A 22,701-nucleotide genomic window follows, 5' to 3' on the forward strand; every position below is an offset into this window, starting at 1 on the left:
GAGTTTTACATCACTGCTCTGACTGTTACACTTCAATCACTGCTTTGCAGCCATCTGCCTCCACCACTCAGACTACTTTTGGAATCTATTTTGGAATTGTACAGAGCACTTTCATGATTACACAAAGTGGTTAGCACTTTAGAGTTAGAGCATTGGAAGTGATACACTTTTCCTCTGGATCTGACTTGTCCAAGACGTAAACAGGTGCCGGCCAACATGTCACATGTTCTGGTCTTGCCCTAGCCTGAAAGAGTTTTGGGCCAAAATTTTTAGAATTTTCTCATCCATTTATAACGAGGATATAGAGCCCCGTCCTCTGACAGCCATCTTTGGTGTAGCAGGTGAAGCACAATGAACAATTACTCAAAGGAAAGCAACAGCATTCTCCAGGAGAGTGATCTTATTAAACTGGTTAAAGGCAAAGCCTTCATGTCATGAACGCTGGACAGAGGAGGTGATGACACACTTTAAATCAGAGCATCTTAGATTTACTTTGCAGGGCAACATTAAGAGGTATTGTAAGGTCTGGCAGCTTTTTACCTTTTTTTTTTAAATTATTATTATTATTAATTTATTTTTTTAACCCAAGAGTGTCTGGGCCACATAGGTGGTGGGCATGTCTGATGTCTGGTATTAGTATGATCTGGTTTCCTACTGTTTTGTCTGTAGTTTAGACTTCTACTGTCTTCATCTGAATGGGATGTTTGTTGTGTAGTGTAAATATGAAAAATCAATGAACACTTTTGACACTTTTATTAATACTGTTACAGCCCTGTGATAGACTGGTGACCTGAGTGACCAGGGTGTAAGACGTTTCCTCAAAGGGTTACAGGGATGTTGCATTCACAAGGTCAAACCCACTGTTTATGAAGGAACTTAACCACCTTATACTTTGACCTTTGACAGCTGATATCTAATTGACTCTTCCTTGAGGCTCAGTGAATGTAAGGGCCAATTCTGAAGAAGCTGCTGAGGTATTGTGTGCATGAGAAGGAGACTATAGGAACACCAGCCAGCAGCTCTGTCTGCTGCTGTCTGAGAGAAATGAAAGATCTTGTGGTGAAGAGAAAATGACTGAGAACTAAAGTGTCAGACACAAGAAGCTTCGGTGTGTCACCACTACATCTGTTTCTGTTGCATGGGTCCACAACAAAACCTCACACCTAACTTACCACCGTTAAATGAGTGTGTTGTCTTCGTGTTAGGTGTGAGACAGAAACACAACAGGAATGAGGTCACATGCCATAATGAAACAGCAAACATGACGCTTCTGCTTCACTGCACACATGTTCTCGGCCCCTAAAGGTTCTTTACCCTGATGAGCTGGATCCTTGTTTCCAGGCAGATTATGTCTTTGAGAAGCTAAAAATATACACACAGGCATTTTTTTTCCACAGTGGTAGGCAAAGGGTGAAAAAGAGCAGTGTTTTCACTGCTGCCATTGCTATATAACTGTGTTGTCTCTCAACTTTAAATAGGGATCCATGCTAAATGCTATTTCACTATTGATCACACATACAATATACTGAACCTCAGCCCCCCCTCCCCATCCCCCCCTCTCTCTCTCTAAACGGCTGAAGAACTCACTGTTGAGAGCACACACTCACCGTCACACTGCTATGTTTTATTTGTGGTTTTATTATGATGCTACTGTGTTTCTACTTTCCATTGATAAAGAGCTTCTGAACTGATCTGCATAGTTTCTAAATAAAGATTCTATTCTATTCTATTCTATTCTATTCTATATACACCCCCTATGAGACTGTGGAGACCTAAGCAGCTCCTTCACTAACAGACTGGAACGCCACCACAGGTCATTCAGACTGTACAGCACCAGTCTGACTCTGGACTGTTATCACTTGCACTAATGATTTGACATTTTTGCACTTGTCTTGTATTTACAGTTTATCTATCATTGTGTGTACCGACTGTACACTTTACTCCTATACAACCCCCCAACTCTGCAATATTTTCCAGCCATACAACAAGCAATACAAAGCTGTATGTATTTTTGTAAAAATCTATACAGAACGTCTCTCTCTATCTTTATATTGCATTTTTCTACCTTGTGTTGTATGCTGCTGTAACGCCTACATTTCCCATGAGCAGGATCACTAAATTGTCTTACTGTACAGTACGTATACATCATATATCTTAGGTATATGGCAGCACACCACATGCAGCTAGGTTTTACTTCCATCACTGCATCATTCCACCAGATATTCTGAAGAATCCGTCTCGACATGTTGGACTGTACACAGGTGTGGAAATCACAGATTTCATCATAATATGATATCATATCGATTCTACTGCCAATGATTCACTGTTTGTATTTTTAGGTCTTAGTAATTAGCTATGTGGTTTTGGTATCTTTGCTCAGGGATTTTCAAAACACAGCTGAATCTTACAAGTGATGGTTTGAAGTTTTTGTTTTGCATTGATGCTATTGACTCTTTTTAATTTAAAATTGTTTTTTTTTTTTTTTTTTAATATTTATGTTGTGCAATATAGAGTGAGGACACATAATCGAATAATACAGGGGTGCAACACATAGGTGATCGTCAAACAACAGCACAACACAAACAGGACACAAAATAGGTGAACAGAGAGAACAGAAGAACAAAAGAAAGACAAAAAAAAAAAGGTGTGCTAAGATTTTTTCTTTTGTGTGTGTGTGTGTGTGTGTGTGTGATTGATTTCTTGCATAGATATTTGGACCAGGAGAGAATACAGTATTAACTAGAGAGTCCTCCAAGACTGGTGGGGTTTCATATTATTATTTCTGTTAATTTCCTTTTTCTTTTAAATTTGGGTTTGTTTTATTCTTTCTCATTTATTACCATTATTTTATAATGCTATTGACTCATTCATCACTGAATCGACATCTCAGTGTTGACGTATCGTTACATCCCTGGTTCCACATCATCACCAAAGCTCAGCCTGTCACATTTAGCGTCTTGGAGAACTCGTGGACCTGAACCTGTCACGGGACAGAGGAGTGGTGTGTTTCCTGTATCTTACCTGCAGTCTTGGCGCGGGTTGGGCACGTATCCTGGAAACGCTCCGTCTTTGATGTCACGGCACATCTTGCTGTCTCTGTCTGAAGGCAGCAGAGTCCCCGCCCGCACCATCAGACCCAGGCAGTGGTCGAACGTGTTCCTCTCCTCCGGACCGTCCTCGGTGAAGAAGCAGTGGCCCAGCATGTCGTAGCCCACCACGTCCTTCACCTGGCACAGGGAGGAGACAGAGAGATGTTCCAGGATCAGAATCAACTTCCCTCTTTTATATATTTCACCATCATCTAACTTCATCATCTGACCCAGTGGCTCTTCCCATCTTAAAGGAGAATTCCGGTCATTTTTGACCCCTAAATCGTTGTCCTGATGGTCACCCAGTGTTGGAGGAGCAAAAAATGCGACTAAAATTGATGCAGGCAAACCAGAGTTACACCATGGCTAGACGGCGCTAGGGATAGCGACAACACTAACCTATGGGGGCAATTCTTTCAACCACAACAAACACTCAAAAAACAATCAAATATCTATGGCAGGGGTTCTCAACTAGTCTCACTCTGGGACCCACATTTTCCCATGGTCATTAAGTCGCGACCCACTTTTATAGAATTTAAACCAAGAATTTGTTTTTAAAGCCTTTAAAAACTAATTTTGCTCTTTATTGAGCAAAGTGCATTTCAGGGCACATGAATGAAACTGAGGAGCACCATGACAACTGCATGTACGGAAGTGAATTAAAAAATATCAAACTGCACAAAATGGAGACCAACAAAATGATATATTTGACTTCTAATGCATCTCTGCATTCAGAGCATGTTCACAAAAGTGAATAAATATCAAATTGCACAAAATAAAGACCCACAAAACAAAACAAGATTCACTGCATTCAGGCCACATTAATAAGAAACTGATATCTTTGCATTCAGAGCAAATGGAGCAAATAATAAGAAACCGAGGACAATTACAACTGCATGTGTTCACGTGTCTCATGTGCCTATCAAAATAAGTTATTTTTCAAAATAAAAGACATGTCCAACATCAGATGTGCATTAAATATTATTTACTTTTTTGACCAGCTGTCCGCGACCCATCAGAACGGGCCACTAGAGCAGCAGCCGCGGCGGCCAAGCACCGGGGTCTGTGAAGCGGGTTCATGAAGCCTGGTTGTCCCGACATGATTCACTCACAACACTGCGGCTGTAACGTTATGTTGTGTGTGTTGTAGCCTACTTTTCACGGTTAAATTATCACCGCGACACACACACAGAGCGGCGAGTCAGTTAATACGCATGCGTAGAACGACAGGAATTAATTTAAAAAAGAATAAACGTTTACATGATAGAGGAATTAATTCATTCCGATTTAAAATAGGAATAAACCACCCACTTAATTCGGAATTAAGTTTAAATCCGAATTATATTTTCACTCGGAATGAAGTGTTTATATGATCTTTTTAAAGCGGAATTAACTTTAATTCAGAATTAAATGATTTTAATTCGGAATTAAAGCTCTCATGTAAACGGGGCAAATGTCATAATTCTAACTAGCATTTTAGAATTTTGTGAAAAAAAGTTTTATTTTGTTTAAATAGAGGTTCCTGACAAAGTCAAAAAGCCTTGATGCAATAAACAAATTTATGTGATACTTCTATGCATTAAAAACCTGAAAATGGGTCACTGGTCACCCAAACACAAGAGGAAGGTTAATATTATTGCTTGCCTAAGTGATTTTATTTCTCCTAATTACAGTATCTTATCCGTATTTTTATTCTATTCTATTGGGGCTGCTGTGACACAATAATTTCCTGCAAAGGATTAATAGAAAAGTTCTATTCTATTCTAAGAGCTGCAGCTTTTCAGATGCTCTGACCCATTCATCCTTGTCACATTGGATCAAATCTTTGCTAATCCATGCCCATGTTTCCTGCTTCTAACACATCAACTTTGAGGACAACCTAATGTATCCCACCCACTGTGAAGTGTTCGGCCTGATTAGTGTACTGTATGTCTCACTATGCTGTGTTAAATTATGCTCCTTGTATAAACACATGTCAGTATAAAGGTGTGAACTGACCAGCAGGCCGTTGGAGCCGTGGATGGTTATGCATCTGGAGAAGGAGTGGTGGATGGACAGATCTCTAACGAAGGTGGGGGGGTCGTAGCCTCCCCTCTCGTCCACGTCTCCGTTCATGTGGAAATGGACCGGGTAGTGTCCCATCGACTGCTGGCCCATGTGCTGCAGCTCCACCCCGGATACGTGAACGGCCCTGAAGCCCCTCTCCACCTGAGGACAGAGAGACAGAGACACACCGCTGGGTCAAAGAGAGGAGGGAAGGAAAGAGGGAATGAAAAGAGTGAGGAAGTATGAAAGAGAACAGGAGAGGAGGATGGCATGGATGAAGGGATGTAGAAGGAGGAGAAGGGACATAAAGATGATGGGGAGGAAGGATGAGAGCACACATCGTCATGATTCATCAGTGGGTGCAGCACATTGGAGAACAGAGTGATCTGTGATGGAAAGCAGCTCCGTTGTTGCAGCACACCATGAGGAAAGCTCCTGTCTCACACCTTCCCCTCCCCAATGTTTATCAAACAGTTTTCCAAAAGACAAACTGCAGCTTCTCTCTGACCTAAGAGGAGATGTGAATTTTTCTTACAACAGTTACAGAGCATCTGTCAGGGGAGGCCAGAGGGGGAGGGAGAGGGGGAGGGGGGCTTTGCTGTGTGAGGCTTTCATTTTGAAGGGCTTCGGTGAAATCTCGCTGGGGCTTTCCCTGCTGTGAGTCAGCGCGCTGCCTGTTCACACCCGACCATGAGAAACATGTGACATGAGCCCGTGATGGAAATTTAGAGCGGGATGTGATGATGATAGAGAGAGAGAGAGGGGGGGGGGGGGGGGTGAAGGAAGCAGACTCTGTCCTGTCTCCTCTGTCTTCTTCAACACGCTGTGGTTTTATTGAGAATCTCAGTGTCCTCTCTAGTTCAACCTGCATCATGATCTTAATGTTGCCCAATTATGACCTTGTTTCCAGCAGAGCTTTCGACCTCATCACGGCCCTCATCTGCAGATGAGGTTTGCCCGGTTGTCACAGAACATCATTTATATCTTCATGTTTTAAATTCAATATTTTGGCAAATTCACCCATTGCCATAATGCCTATAGTCTTAGGAGTAGGTTCATTACCTTTAGTTATCGGTGCAAGCTGTTTTTAGATCGGCGGGGCAGAGACGTGAGCTCTCCGGCTTTCACTCATCAAACTCATCAAATACACAATACAACAACTCCAAAACGCTCTGGTGGACAAGTTGTGACCTGCACATTCACCACACTATGAGATGACGTTGTTGTTTTCGAGGTAAATACGTAACTGGAACTACAATTCCAGACATGGGGGCTGGGCGGAGGGATTTAAAGCGCAAGTAGTTCTGAGTATTTGCTTCATGTGTCATAATGTTACATAATTATACGCTATTATCTCATAGCGTGGTGAATGTGCAGGTCACAACTTGTCCACAAGAGTGTTTTGGAGTTGTTGAATTGTGTATTTAGTTTGATGACGGAAACGCGTATAATACTGTGAGCCTCTGTAGCGTTAGCTGAGCAGTTCGCGTCTCTGCCCCGCCGATCTAAGAACAGCTTGCACCGACAATTTAAGGTAATGAACCTACTCCTTTATGGATTATGGCAATAGGCAAATTTGCCAAAATGTTGAACTATCACTTTAAGGCCTTTGCACACCAAGTCTGTTTTTTTCGTCCGCAATTGCCGCACATTTAAAAATAAAGTCAACCTCATGTTGTGTTGATCATGTTTACAAACTGACTCATCCATCATTAAAGTTTCTGATTCTAACTCAGTGTTTGGAGGCTGTTGCAGAGATCCTGGCTGTGTGTGTATGTGTGTGTGTGTGTGTGTGTCCTGGACATACAGCCAGCTGATGTTCAGGATAATGGCAACTGGTCATCTTCTTTTTAATATGTGGCTCCAGTAGAGCTGATACTCTATTAAACGGTACCACTGGCATCCTGAAATAGAAACTATGGAAGTTATCATGATAATTCTGCAGCTCATTTAAGCAGGTCTGCTCACTCTTGACGTCCTCTCAGGATGGGATGGACTTAAAATTTTTTCTTTTCTCTTTTTATTATTCGATAAGTGAGAGGACCACAAAAATCATCCTCACTGCTGGACAACTTTCGTCTCTCTCTCTGACGTTTGGAACAGAAAATAGTAATAGTAATAGTAATAAAAAGCATCAGTCATTTTTTTCCTAATGAAAGAAGAGAGTCTACTCTTTCTCTTGGTAGTTTTTGTGTTTACATGTTTACATGAACACAATATTCTGTGGGTCTTGAAAGATCAGTAAAAATGCTCTAAAACGGCTGGCAGTATGCGGCTCTCTGCTCTGAAAATGGCTGGCAGCCAATGAGTTAATAATAAATCAGTTTAAAAAAAAAACTTATTATGATAATGATTATTATATTTGGCACTATTATCATCATTATTAACATCATCATCACTGTTAGGCTATTCTTTTGGAAATAAACTACCTTTTTGCACTGTTCACCTCCCTATGTCTGCATAATTTGACCTCCACATTGACCTAAATGCATTTTCTTGAATTCTATTGGTCTCAAAGATATCACCAACAGAATGGGCACCCAAAAGTTAGTGGGAAATGACACCTTAAGTGTTTTTCTACGGTGTTTGGTTCCAGCGATAGGCATTTTTGAATATTATTGGCGGCCATCTTGGATTTGACCTCTACCGGGCCTCAGAGGTCAAATCTGACTTCCCTCCAGATCTGAAAATAAACCTCATGGTATAAACTAACTATGGTTGAAGTTTCATGTTTCTTTCAAAAAGTGCACAATTTTCATTCTTAGCCGCTGTACTACAGACTCGGTGTGTAAGGTGTCGGATGACGGTTTAGAAAAACACAGATGAAAAAAACGGACTTGGTGTGCATCCACTCTCAAAGAAGAGAGTTCACAAAAAGATCGTACAGTTCCTTTGGTTGTCTGTACTTTAGCTACCAGCTGAGACTGGAGGACCTCATCACTGTGTTTCATCCGTCTGCATGTAACCTCTTATATTTGATGGACACTAGTGTTCTGGATGAACCTGAGCAGAGGATTCAGAGGGGGACAGCCGTCCTCTGGGTACTGTGTCAACTGTTAGACACTCAATCCATCATCTGAAGTCACTTTCACCTGTGAGCTCAGTCAACACACACACACTCAGCCCCGAACAAAAACGCTGCATCTACTCAGAAAAATTAAAAATTAATAACAAAACTTTTTTTTGATGTTGTTGTTATAATTGGATTTGGCTGGTCCCACTGCACCACTGCACTTTGACTGCAGAAGGCAAATGTATTCACTGATGAGAAATCTTTGAATAATACAGTGCCACACTAATTATGTGTGTGTGTGTTGAAAGAATTCACTCAAATAAAATAGACACTTGCTTGTGTATGAGCACCAGGGTGGAGGTTAAAGTTGCACCTTGTCTCTATATTTGTAGATAATCAGGCCTTAACTCTTTCGCGACCACACTAATTCTTCAGCACATCCGCTCAGGACCACATGTTTTTGGCTATTTGTTTACCTTTTATCTCACGTCGAACCGAACTATGTACGTCACCTAGAAACAAACGGTCTTCACTTGGTTGAAGAGTGACTTTACAACGTGCTTCTCGAAAAAACGGCGAGTTTTTCTGCCGTTTCGTTCGTGAGTACGAAGGAGGAGAAGAGAGCTGGGTTTCTCCAAAAACGGAGCTCCCGCTCTAGTTTCAGAGAAAAACGCACTTTTGTGTCAAGTGGCAGTCTGCTCATTTTACCGGTAATCTGCAGTGTGGCATGTCTCCCAAATCATTTCTACAGCTAAATAAATATATTTGTAGGTAAATCTGGGGGGTGTGGCAGCGTGGAGAGCAGCGGTGCAGCGGTGTGGGTCTCTGGCCGCAGCGCAGCAGCTCCGTGACACTGCTGTGTGACTGGCCGGCGATGGGTGCTCTGGGGCGGGGGCGGCCGGACACAGCCCCCGCTGCACAGCGCCCGCTCCGCTGCACCGTGAAAACAGCAGTGATAACGGGCTTTCAGATCCGAGTCTCCAAACCATAAACGTTTGTAAACAACACCGGAAAAACTCGCCACATTTGTCGTCGGTCGCTTTTGTCAAAAGAGGGTTTGGAAAGTCGCCAGATTCAGCGAGAAAGTGGCAACACTGTAGCCGACAGCCGCACAGCGCTGCAAGCTGTCCCCACAGCAGCATTCAAGGAGAACGATTACTCAAACAAAACCAAGATCACACAGTTTATAAAAAACATTATGTTTTGGTTTTAGTTTAAAACAGTTTTACATATCAGAGGACTACCATATTCACACACAGGGTACCTCAGAGTGTCTATTATCGTAATCTGTAAAAAAAACGGTTTTGACGAGTTTGCTCGTCAGTGGTCGTGAACGTTCGGCAGGCTGTGACGAGTTTACTCGTCAATGGTCGCGAAAGAGTTAAAGGGATAATTCAACATTTTGGCAAATTGGCCCATTGCCATATCCCGTATAGTCATAGCAGTAGGGTTGTTACCTTTAATTGTCGGTGCAAGCTATTTTTAGAACAGCCAAGCTTAGCCGCAAGCTGTTCAGAGCTACGCTACGGAGGCTAATGGGATTTCTTTGTTTCCCTCATCAAACTCATCAAATACACAACCCAACAACTCCAAAACGCTCTGGACAGAGTTGTTTTCAAGCTAAATGCAGAGACTGCTTGCCGGAAAACGGCCCCTGAAGGCAACGCACATCAGCGGTTTTGTATGAATTTACCTCTAAAACAACTCTGTCTGGTAACGTTCCGTTATTATCTTATAGCGTGGTGAATGTGCAGGTCACAACTTGTCCACCAGAGCGTTTTGGAGTTGTTGGATTGTGTATTTGATGAGTATTATGAGGAAAACCAAGAAATCCCATTAGCCTCCGTAGCATAGCTCTGAGCAGCTCGCGGCTCTGCTCCACCGTTCTAAAAATAGCTTGCACCGACAAATAAAGGTAACAAACCTACAGCTATGACTATAGGGATTATGGCAATAGGCAAATTTGCTAACAACAACAACACTGTCCTGCTGACAGGAAAACTAAATGCTGTAAGATGCTGTTTTGGAGGCAGTGACCTGTTTTGTTAGTTCAGTTCAGGGAGTTGCTGATACTGACTTTTTGTCAGCTCATATTATTGTAAAGTGGCATTTTAAGAAAGACTGCTCATGTTACTCAGAATAATCCACACAGAGTGGCTGGGACAGTGTGAGCCTGGGTCTCTCTTCAGGGTTCCATAAAGTGTAATGTATAATATGATGACCTATCTGAATTACTCACATCCTAAGTTCTGCCTCGTCCTCTTTGCTCCCTGACCTAACACAGTCTGGTCATTCCCTCAGTCAATAAAAAATCTATCGGTCACCACGCTCCTTACCTGTGGAATAGCCTCCTGTTAAATATGATAAAATCCACCCTGACTGCAATATTTAAATCACTTCTTAAAGGGATAGTAGCATTTTTTAAAAGTGGGATTGTATGATCTACAAATAGCCCCTAAGTACTTTATTTGCAGTAGAAGACCCAAAGAAACAGCCTATTTTCGCGGCCTAATAGAAGTTTTACCTGAAAAAAAAAAACACAGTTCCATTGTTCGCTATAATTTTTTCCAGCCCTTCAAACTTCAGGAAAAACACAGTTTTTATTTGGACCTAACCAACTTACGTATCCCTCCAGCCCAGGGTTAGCGCCCGCCAATCAGCAGTTGGTTAGGTCCAAATAAAAACTGGGTTTTTCCTGCACTTTGAGGGGCTGTAAAAAATTATATTATAGCGAACAACGGAACTGTGCATCTTTTTTTCAGGAAAAACCTCTTTTAAGCCGTGAAAATAGGCCGTTTCTTTGGGTCTGTTCACAACACTGTATGTTGTAAATCTCTGGGCAGGGCTATGGGCTGGCGTTGCTAACGGGAGGAGTGCAGAGAGTCTTCTACTGCAATTAAAGTACTTAGGGGCTATTTGTAGATCATACAACCCCACTTTTAAAAAATGCTACTATCCCTTTAAAACATGCCTTCTACCCAATGTTTTGGTGTAATTTGAGGTTCTAATTATTTTATCCATGCCTGATTTTTCCTTTGTCCTTTTGCTTATTTGGCCTGTTTACCTTTTGATTCTACTTTTATTGATTTTATTGTAATTGATCACTGTAAAGTGTATTTAGACCATGTAGCTACCATGGTAATTTTACACTCTCAATAAACTTATCTGATATAAAACAGCTTCCAAAAGGGTAACACTTTACAATAAGGTACACTAAATTACCTTAGTTACTGAGGAACTAATGAAGAACTTATGAGGAACTAATAAGGAACTAATGAGGAAAATAGTTCCTTCTAGTTCCTAGAAGTAATAGTTAGTTCCTCATTAGTTCCTCAGTAATTTGATTAGGAGTTACTGAAGAACTGATCATTAACTAATAGTTAGTTCCTCATTAGTTCCTCAGTAACTACTCTAATTTTGTATACCTTAAATACTCAGTAACTACTCATTAGTTCCTCATTCCTTCCTTCCTCATTAGTTCCTCATTCTTTCCTTCCTCATTTGTTCCTTAGTAACTACTTTCACTTCATAATGGATAGTCACTGTTAGTGTTGGTCAGCTCATAGCCTGCTCAGCTGGTCTGACCAGGTTAAGGCTGAGATAAACATAAAAAGTGTGACTCACTGATGATGAGTGTTAATCTATGTGTGAAAGTTGTACTGTGCTGTTTTTATCTGTGTTGTTTTTTTAGAAATGTCAAGAGTGTGATCTGCTGCAACTCAATTTCCCTACGGGGACAAATAAAACTACTACTACTACTATTTTGTGTACCTTAGTTCCTCACTAACTACACATTTGTTCCTCATTAGTTCCTCAGTAACTACTCTAATTACAGTATTAGTATTACAGTGTTACCTTCAAAAACACTTAAAATAAATATTTAAAGGCACACAAATATCTTCCAAATATAAAGTGGATTTGTAAATACAGTACACACATTTGTATGTGTGAATGCATTCAATTGATTTACAAATGAATGAACCAAAAAGTCCCATTTCTACAGGTTCTGAGACAAATTTACTTTTATCACTCAGTCACTTTAGTCAAATATGGAGTCGCCTGATGATGACATCATTTCTGCTTTTCAGTTTAAGAGCATGCAGTCCTCTATATGCTGCCCATCCGACCAGTAGAGAGCCACAGGTGTCATCTGTTTCCCACTGGGTTTATTGTCATCAGTTGTGGACCTTGAGTTGAGATTGTTTTGTTATCTGCTGTTTCCAAGGGCAACAATGACAGAATCAGACAAGTGGAGGCAGATCTTAAAGGGATAGTTCCCAAAATTGAAATTTTTGCTAAATTTTTTGCGAAATTGTCCCGAAAAAAATTAAATAAGTCTATTTTTATATAAGCTTGTTTGTAGCGGAAGCTCCTCTTCCCAGTTCGTCAAATTTGGACGAACCAGGGTCTGTCCTCTTCCCAGTTCGTCCAAATTTGACGAACCGGGAAGAAATATAGACTTATTTAATTTTTTTCGGGACAATTTCGCATTTCTGGGCTTCAATACAAGACGGACATTACATACAAGCAGCATGGAGGTATTTGGATGTTTTTTGGTGTGTCTTTTTGTTACGAAGACAGTTGGTATCCATTTGCTACCGTTATATGGACATGCACTGCTACGCCGAGACCCCCTGTAACTCAGAGAAGCCACGGAGGACTCTGAAACTTCTCCCAGCCCTTAGTCCACATGAGGGTGAGTAGATAATGAGTATTTGAGAGAGTTAGTTAGTTAGTGAGAAATTTCAATTCTGGGTGAACTATCCCTTTAAACAAGTCAGTCCTGACCTCTCATATTCTTTGTACGTGACAAAGCAGGGATAACACCGTACCTTTAAATGTCCACCAAACGTGTCAAAGTCGAAGAAATTGCAGGCCTCGTTGCCGTAGCAGCCGGGCTGCATCTCGCCGCGGAGCAGGATGTTACGAGTCAGCAGGCCGACCTCTGCCCTCATGTCCACCCCGTCCACCTCCTCGCCCATGTGGACGAACTGGGCCTTACCTGCACACACACACACACACACACACACACACATGACATCAAACAATCAAGTGTTGTCAGCTCTGCAGAGTGGACTGTTGAGTAACAGTCAAACTTCTGACATAGCTGTCAGCAGATAGATACAGCAGTTTCAACACGTCTCTATTTTATGTTTTTCGTAACGGTCTTTGAGCTGAGGTATGGGGTGTGTGTGTGTGTGTGTGTGTGAGGGGAGGTGAGCAGATGTTTCAGATAAATGTGATGGAGGATTTAATAGTGAAGCTGAGTCAGCCACTTTCCCTTTTTCTATTTAAACGCTTCCAGTGAGCACACAGATAGACTCAGATACACACTGGTACATTATTACAACAATATACACACACATTTACAGATGTGTACATACAGATGTGTGCATAAACAAAGCACAGAGTGTCACTAACCACTTGTCGATCAAATTATCTCAAGCCGTGCGTAATGACGTCGTGCTGTTTTGCGATCATATTGGTGTATCGAATCATTTTCTTGCAATTTAAGGTGTTTCTATTCATTGTTGTACTAAATCGCAAAATAGAAGGACATCCTTCCTTCATCTTTATTGACTATCCGAGGAATACGTAGCGGAATTGACATAAAACACGATCGCAACTCACATTCATCCGGCAAAGAACTGTTTCCATCAGCATTTGTCGCATAAACTTTGTATCGATCAAGAGAAAATCCGATGAGATCGACTGTATTAACTCTACAATATTAATTGACATTTAATCAAGTTTTACTGTTTCAATAAGGCATTTATAATTTGATATTGCTTAATACGAATAAATGGAGCTGTGAATGTGAGTGTGTGTTGGCCCTGTGATACCTCAGCCTGTGTCAGCTGTTCTAAGCTCCGGCCCCCTGTGGCCCTGTGTGGATTAAGTGATTCAGCTAATAGATGGTTAGCTACATACATAGTTGTATGTAAACATGAACTATAACACCAGAGTGAGCAGTCACTTCATCAGCGTTCTCTGGAAACACTGAGAATGATTCAGTGTTTGGAAAAATCTCACCACTTCTGCATTCTCAGAATACAGCAGAGGTCGATGACCGTGTTGCAACTTTCTCTCGGGTTAAAAGGACCTCGTTCTAACGGTTACAGACTGAGGAACGGTCATGGAAGCATGACACAAAGCTGACTCAGTGGGAAACAGGACAAAACAGAGGTCTGAAAGGACCCAGAGCTTTGATACATCAAAACCTCTTCAGACATGACGACTGCTGTAGAGCTGGTATTCATGAACATTATACCCTATACCAAATAAGAAAATAAAAATACCATGCTGTTGCTAATGTCGGCAAATCTGGATCAAATTGTAAGAGGACAGAACTTTTGTTAATTGATTAATTTTAAAGAGGAACTATACAGGATTCTTTTTCACCTTAACTATGCTACATTTGCACCTTAAAGGGATAATTCACCCAAAATTGAAATTTCACTCATTATCTACTCACCCTCATGTCGACTAGCCTAAGGGCTGGGAGAAGTTTCAGAGTTATCTGTGGCTTCTCTGAGTTACAGGGGGTCTCGGCGTAGCAGTGCATGTCCATATAACGGTTGCAAATGGATACCAACTGTCTTCGTAACAAAAAGACACACCAAAAAACATCCAAATACCTCCATGCTGCTCGTATGTAATGTCTGTCTTGTATTGAAGCCCTGAAATGTGAAATTGTCCTGAAAAAATTAAATAAGTCTATATTTCAAGCTTGTTTTGTAGCGGAAGCTTCTCGAAGCTCCTCTTCCCAGTTCGTCAAATTTGGACGAACTGGAAAGAGGAGCTTCCGGACATTACATACGAGCAGCATGGAGGTATTTGGATGTTTTTTGGTGTGTCTTCTTGTTACGAAGACAGTTGGTATCCATTTGCAACCGTATATGGACATGCACTGCTACTCCGAGACCCCCTGTAACTCAGAGAAGCTACGGAGGACTCTGAAACCTCTCCCAGCCCTTAGTCCACATGAGGGTGAGTAGATAATGAGTGAAATTTCAATTTTGGGTGAACTATCCCTTTAATTAAACAGCTTCGGAGTGATTGTGATGGTTAAATCAATGACTTGTAACTAGTTCCAGGGAGAATGGAGGCTCTCTGCCTTCCACCTGCGTCTCTTGGCTGAAAACCAACCTCGTAAGATCAGAGCCTCCGACCCGGTGTCCCAGCTCTCGTCTCTGCGCCGCCGCCACACAAACGTAACGCGCCCCGTAACCCGTAATCTCTTGTTGATGACAGATAAGACTACACAAATATACACATGGTAACATGGTAGATGATAAATAACATTATCCACAGCTCCATGGATTGATTTCTCGCCGGCTTCGTTAAAAACAAATGCACATGGAGGAGAGGAGGGTTAGCAAAACAGAGCAAAAGAGACCAGACTTGCATAATTCCCCTTTAATTATTTTACATATTTGAAGTGAGGAAAGAATCTAACCAGCAGATTCTCGATGAAAGCACAAAATTTCATTTGTTTTGTATTTCCCCTTGTCCACTTACTTGGGACCTTATAATTAATCCACTGGCTTGAGTGTTGGCTGACTGGAGGCACTGTGCTTGTTGGTTCAGTTTATTTGTATGTTGGGGGAATTTCTTTTTCACACTTTCCTAAACACTGTGGCTCATTTTCAACATTTCTTTGTGGGTTTCTGAGGAACTACTGTTGGTATACTATTCACGGTGTGGACATCTTTGTACAAACGCTGATCTCACAGACGTGAAGGATTGTTTGGCCTCGGTCAGAGGTATGCAGCTCCAGTTTGTTATTTATTTGCTCCTCGGTGGACGAGTTCCAGACGCACAAGCCCATGGTCTTCACAAGTCCGGGGGTAAATGTCAGGATAGAAATAGAATAAAGCTTAAATCCTTCAGTACGGCTCCAGGCCATTGATCCGCTCGCTCCACATTTATTTCCTACTCATCATCGTTTCTGCCATTTAGAGCTGTCAGAAGTTCAACATGTGAGAAACCCAAGGCACAAGGAGGATGAATAGACGTGGGGTTATCTGTCTTTGTGTCTCAACAACACAGCCTCCCTTTCAGCATGTGACCTGAGGGGCTGTATTATCACAAAAACAAGGTCGCCGAGTGGCACCGGGGCAATAATTAACGAGAGGGATTACAGTCAGAAGGAGGGAAGAAAAAAAAAAGGATGTCCAAAACATAGCGTGACGTCAAAGAGCTGAGAAAAACCAGAGGCTTGGGGGGGGGGAGTCTAATGGACTTATCTTCTGATGCAGCCGGGCAGGAGACAAATGCCAGCAGCTCGTAAGGAGATATGAAAATAAATAGATGCACTCCTACATCCACAGCGGAGGAAACGCTAACTCACGTCTTTTTTTTTTTTTTTGGTCAGCGAGTCGGTGACAGGAAGCGACAGCCATGAGAGGACGCATCGCCTTGTGTTAACGCTGACTTTTATCCAACACAGGCATAAAGTTTGTTTTTCTATATAACTTAAAAACAGTGACAAAGGTCATTCCAATCACGCAAGAGAAGAATGTGGACCGACCAGGCCGATCTGGAGGACGGTGATGCTGGGTGTTTTGTTTTTCTAGAGGAGGCATCTTGCTGCTGCAGTGATTCTGAAGAAGAGGAACAGGAAGAACAACAGGAAGAGACTGGGATGTTTGGACGGGTCAGTCAGACCCAGGACCTTCTTCCAGCACCAGCAGGGTGAGGCTGCATTCTCACATGAGTCATACTAATGCAGGAGTGTCAGCTGAACTGAATCATGTTTCTCAAGCAAGTCTCTTTGGGCCTAAACCTAATGCTTTCATCCATTATACAGTATTATAATGATTCATTTAACAACAATTATATTCTTAAATTGAGATTTTAGATATTATAGTTGTTTTGTTGATAGATGTAGCATCTTTAAATATTATTCCTATTCACTGTAATATTTTCTATTTATCTGCACATAAGGTTGTGAATATATCTTTATTCAAATTGTTTCTTCATTCTTCCTTATTCTTCTATTTGCACAAATGTGAAAATGTGCTGCTGTAGCACAACCATTTCCCAGCCTGGGAATAAAGTATATCTTATCTTATCTTACAGTATCTCATCTTACCTTATCTCATCATGGTAACCATGACAAAAGAGGTTCTGCTCTGTCTACATAACACATGGTAGGTGCTATATTTCAGCAAAAACAACCCATTTGGTTGAAAAAAGAAGGTGTGTGGTTGTTTAGGCTGGAGGACATGTTGATGTCTTTATGCATGTCTTCAGAGATGAACCATTCTCAGAGAGTGGCCCTTGAGCCATCCTCTCAGGCCAGCAGCCAGCAAGATAAGGTCTTAAATTTAGTATTCCTCAAACTGTCTACGGCCATACCTGCTAACTTCTATGGTAATGTGTTGTTTTTCAAAATGAAATCAACTCTTCAACACCATGTCTCCATGCAGCTATGACAGTTTACAGTTTATGTTTTAGGTGTTGTGATTTGTGACATAAATCATCTGGGGCAGAGTGGATGAAGCTGACAGAGAGGAACAGCATCCTACGTATCGTAGTGTAAAAGAAAGAAAAAGATAGAAGACACAATCCTCTAAACCAGTGGTTGATCATGTTTTCATAATCATTACTGGTTGATTAAAAGGGAACTATGCAAATCTGCTTGCTTTTTTTCCTATGCAGCTCCCCCTACAGTTCAGAATGCATATTTTACGACACTGTTGTAAAGACGCAGCACTAACCCTCCTCCCATCCCCTTGGCCATGTGCATTTGTTTTCAACAACGCCGGCGGGAAGGTAATGCATGGAGCGATGTCTACGTAGGTGGGTTACGTTAACAAGAGATTACAGATTATGGGGTGTGTTTGTATTAGAGGTCGACCGATAGTGGATTTTTAAATTCCGATATAATAACGATAGTTTGGAGCAGGAAAAAGCCGATAGCCGACCCCTTTTTTTTAGGAAAAGGGTCCCATGTTCCTGTTAGTAAAAAGACCAGGTAGAGGCTAGACAGGCCAGATAGATAGATAGAGCAGTGATTCGCCAGGTGTGCCGTGGAAAATTACCAAATTTAACTTAAAGCAGATATCAGCTTCACGGCCGTTTCGGCTAATGCTGCGTTCAAGGCAGGCTTTTGAAACCGTAAGTTACAGCTTCAAGTCACAACTACGACTTGGTAGCGTTCCAGGTAACCCGTAGCTCGTGTTTTTACCATCCTGTTGTCTGTGAAAGTTCCCTATAACGGCCACTCGTAACTTCCGACCCGTGAACTCGTACCAGATCGAACTGGTATGACTTCACAGGAAGGAAAAACACAAAGTACGAGTTTCTTTGAACGCACCATGAGTTAGCAGCCCCCGCCCTTGTCAGGCATCAATTGGTCCTCGTGCTACGTCACCACATTCACGCGCATCCCTTGGCTGCACACACAGCCCTTCATGCCGTTCTCTCTCCTCATTGGATAACACTTGTATCCCACAAGGAAAATTTTCTCCTCGGGTTACAGCAGAGCAGAGTGACGGAGAGACTCGTGTTTAGGCTGAAATACTTCATGTAAGTGATTGCTGACGGAAAATAGGACTATTTAGGACTTATATTAACAAAAACATTCCACTGATATCTGCTTTAATTGATCCAAACTAGCGATGCACATTTTGAATTTTTTTTTTTCAGACCGATAACCGACGCTCGTAAGCGATTATAACCGTTAACGGATGAGATCCAACGCTCCATCAAGTGTCTGTGACTAGGCTCGTGCCGACCGGCCGGTCCCTTTTTGTGTGTTGTTTTTTATTTTTATAAAACAAATGCGCGCTGCTCCCGCTGTGCTGCGGCACATCCACGCCAGAACAGCAGAGCTCCTCAGCTCGTGACCGGGGAGCCGGCTGGAGAGCGCCTCCTTTTTATTTTTATTTTAGGGGCACCGTCCTTACAGGGTGAAGCACCCGTTGCAGGTTGCACTCAAAGTTTGTTCTGACTTTCTATCACAGGGAGTGCATAGCATAAGTTTAAGTCCTCTCATGTTTGCTGTGAAATATGGCTGAAGGCACGAGTGGAAGTGTGCAGTAAGTGTTGACAACCCATGAGTTGACTGACATAGATAAAAAAAGAAAAAAAAGAAGAAGAATCTGAGTCAAATCAGAATCCAAGTTCTTGTTATTAGTTAATGACCAGGCCTTAGCAATGACCATTAGGCTGAGTCAGAACAAACTAACTACACTGTAAGAGACAAAATTTGTATTATATCTACTGTATTAGGCTGCTCTGTGTCATTTTATAACATTTTTGGTTAGTGGTGTGCCGCGGGATTTTTTAAATGAACAAAATGTGCCGTGGCTCAAAAAAGGTTGAAAAACACTGAGATACAGTAGATGAAGACGGCTTCCTTTTTTTCTTTTTTTAGGATTAGAATTATCGTTAATTAGACGGATGACGCTGGGTCCGGGTTTTAATTTTCAGGTCTGTTTCTAACTGTAGCAGGCAGCAAAGACAGGAGCAGCTCCTGTATGGGGAGCATGGCTCTGACTAAGCTCCTGACCGGTGGAAAAGCAAACTGGTTGGAACCAGTTAAGCACTGGCTCCAGCACCGAACTAGCACCATGCAGGTTCTTTTTGGTGGAAAAGAGGTAGTGGTGTCAGTGAAAAGCCTGGTTAGTAATCTGAACTCCACTCCCAGTGCTGCAGCATGCTGCTTCTCTCACCTTGGACCTTGACCTGGTTGGATGTGCACGTGGGGCAGGGCAGCAGGGTGAACTCCTCCGCCTGGTGCATGGAGTAGTCGGTACTGGCCACCACCAGCCGATCCCCTGACCCCCAGCCCTCCGGTTGGTCGGCCAGCTCCAGGATGCTGCTGTTGGACAACATGTCGATGGAGACGGAGGCCTGTGGGCGAACTGCACGGAGGAGACGGTGAGAGTCAGAGCGCAGAGAGCAGCACATTCACACACAGCAGCACTTGTTACTCAGTCGATGGTGTCGACAGGAGAAGACAAACAAGATGGTTTTATATTCATTTACCAATCCAATATTTTCTTTTTCCCTCACATAACAACAAAAAGTCAATTCATGTTCAATAAAAAATGATCTTTTAGTAACAATACACACAATTATTACATTTGGGGGTTGTTTTGGTTTACTTAAACAGGAAACTACATCAGTTAAACAGACAGTGATATACAGATGCAACACAAAATGGCATTGAAAAATGAAACAAAATGAACATTATTTAAAAATAAACTTCATCAATTAAGATATTTCCCTATATTTTAATATTCATGTTAACCCTCCTGTTGTCCTCCTGGGTCAAGGAAGAAAGGAAGGAAGGAAGGAAGGACAAAGGGAAATATGGGTAGAGAGAAGGAAGGGGAAAAGGAAGGAAAGATAGAAGGAGGGAGGGAACAGATTGGGTCAATCAGGTCAAAAAGGAAGGAAGAAGTAAGGATGAAGGCAAGGAAGGAAGGAAGGAAAGAAAGAAAGGAGGGAGGGAAAAGGGATTGTGGAAAGAAGGAAGGGAAAAGGGATTGTGGAAAGAAGGAAGGAAAGAAAGAAAGATGGAGGGAGGGAACAGATTCATTCAAGGAAGGAAGAAGAAGGAAGGAAGAAGGGAAAGAAGGAAGGGGAAGGAAATAAAGATGGAGGGATAGGGAACAGATCAGGTCAATTGGATCAAAAGAGGAATGAAGAAGAAGTAAGGATGAAGGGGAGGAAGGAAAGAAGGAAGGGAAAAGGGATTGTGGAAAGAAGGAAGGGAGAAAGGAAGGATGGAGGAATGGAACAGAAGGACAACAGAGGGGTTAAGATCATAATAGACTCTTTAAAAAACATTTTTTATTGAATTTTCCTTGGATGCATGTTTATATCAATTGTCAGGGCACACAAGATTTAATCCAACACAGCCATAATAAGATCATAATAGACTCAATCAGAGCTGGCTAGTTGTTTTGTCAGAGTTATTTTGTCACTTATTGTTCTATTTAAAACATGTACAGTATGAATTGTTTCATGTTAGTATTTGTGTTGTATAGTGTGAATGTGTATTCTTGTATTGTCACCATGTAATCTGTTTGGAACCCAGGAAGAATAGTGGATGCTGTTCAGAAGCTAATGGGGTTCTTACTAAACAAGAACCATAGTCACTACACTTTTTTAAAAATCCTCTTCCCTGCATCAGTTCTAGCTCAGGCTACAGCTCTAGTTGTGTTTCTCTGTTCCTGCTGGATCCACAGGTTGGGGGTTCCCAGACCAGATGGGATCTCTACAACACTGTGCATAATGCAGCAGCGTTGCAGCAGATGCTCTGACCCCCGTAGAGCTCTGATCCCAACAATCATGTCGGGATCAGAGTGAGAAATGACATGAAGAGGCAGGAGTGAGTGAAAGTGTCTGAACTCAGTCAAGATGCTTGGAACAACCAACCTGGAGCTGGAGTGCAGACAAAGTGAGAGTGTGATCGCACTGAATATTACACTGTTGGATTAATTAACACTCCTGGAGAGTTTCAGTGTCAGCAGGGGTCTTGCTTGTGACAAGCTCTGATGACTTGAACCTGTATGTGTGTGTGCGCTTCGTTGTCATGTGGCTTCTCTCCTGATTAAAAGTTTAAAAAAGGATTTAGATATAAAATATAGAATATAGAATATAGAAATGGGAATGGGATGTGTACTACAGTGCTCCTACAGAACTAATGTGGCACATATGCATGAGCAACTGGGTTGGCTAACTGTCACTCAAAGAAACTCTTATATTTTGTTGAACTTCCTTAGGAATATTATTGTAAATAAGTCTCCACATTTTTTGTATTGTTTGTTTTCATATCAGTGGAGTCAACATAATTATCCGACAAGACATGCCATAGAAGGGAGGTTTACTTTGCCTAAAGCAAACACTAATGTGATGAAGAAATCTGTTTTTTTCAGAGCCATCCTAGAGTGGAATTCGTTGCCACTTTATATTGTGTTAACAGATTCTAAAGAGAGGTATAAATTCTTGCTTAAACAGTTTCTTCTAATGTTGCAGCTGCAGTAGTTGGTATGCTATATGATGAGGTGCCTGTTCTCTTCCCTGCCCTATGAGATTACTATTTCACTTTTATTTCCCTTGTATGTGTATATTTATTGAGTTTTGATTGTAATGTACAGGTGGTGTATCGTGTCTTGTGTTATCCACCACTTTATTTTCCCATGATCCATTGCGTCACACGGAAGTGGGTTTTAGTAGCATTCTAGCGAGCGGCTAACTGGTAGCGTTAGCCACCGGTGTAGGTACCAAATGTGGGGGCTCCGGGCTGCCAAAACCGTTTTGATTAATCTGTTTGCTAAGTCTATAAAACGAATTATTGAACAAACATTACTATTTCTGTGTGCACATTTTTGTAATTAGTCATGGTTGTCGTAGTTGTTAGCTTTGCTGCTGCTGACAGCTAAGCTAACAGCAGCAGCAAACTAACAACAGGACGTCAGCTGTTAAAACCCTCCCGTTGTCGGACACGACATGAAACTACTCCAGTTAGCTCAGTCATGTTGGAACTAGGATATCCGCTGGAAAAAATATTTTTTTCATGGGCCGTTTATT

General features: G+C 41.8%; 1 protein-coding gene across 1 annotated transcript in view; it reads right to left on the reverse strand.

Annotated features, from left to right (window-relative positions):
- The window catches only part of cemip (cell migration inducing hyaluronidase 1), a 147,454-nt gene that overhangs the window by 59,911 nt on the left and 64,842 nt on the right, over nt 1-22,701 (reverse strand). The window contains exons 10-13 of the mRNA XM_083995386.1: nt 19,833-20,024; nt 12,981-13,150; nt 5,088-5,297; nt 3,022-3,227 (exon numbers count right to left, since the gene is read on the reverse strand). Coding sequence (XP_083851512.1) covers nt 3,022-3,227; nt 5,088-5,297; nt 12,981-13,150; nt 19,833-20,024 — 778 coding nt within the window. The remainder of the gene's footprint in view (nt 1-3,021; nt 3,228-5,087; nt 5,298-12,980; nt 13,151-19,832; nt 20,025-22,701) is intronic.

The sequence above is a fragment of the Trachurus trachurus genome (assembly GCF_905171665.1).
Source record: "Trachurus trachurus genome assembly, chromosome: 3".
Taxonomy (NCBI): domain Eukaryota; kingdom Metazoa; phylum Chordata; class Actinopteri; order Carangiformes; family Carangidae; genus Trachurus; species Trachurus trachurus.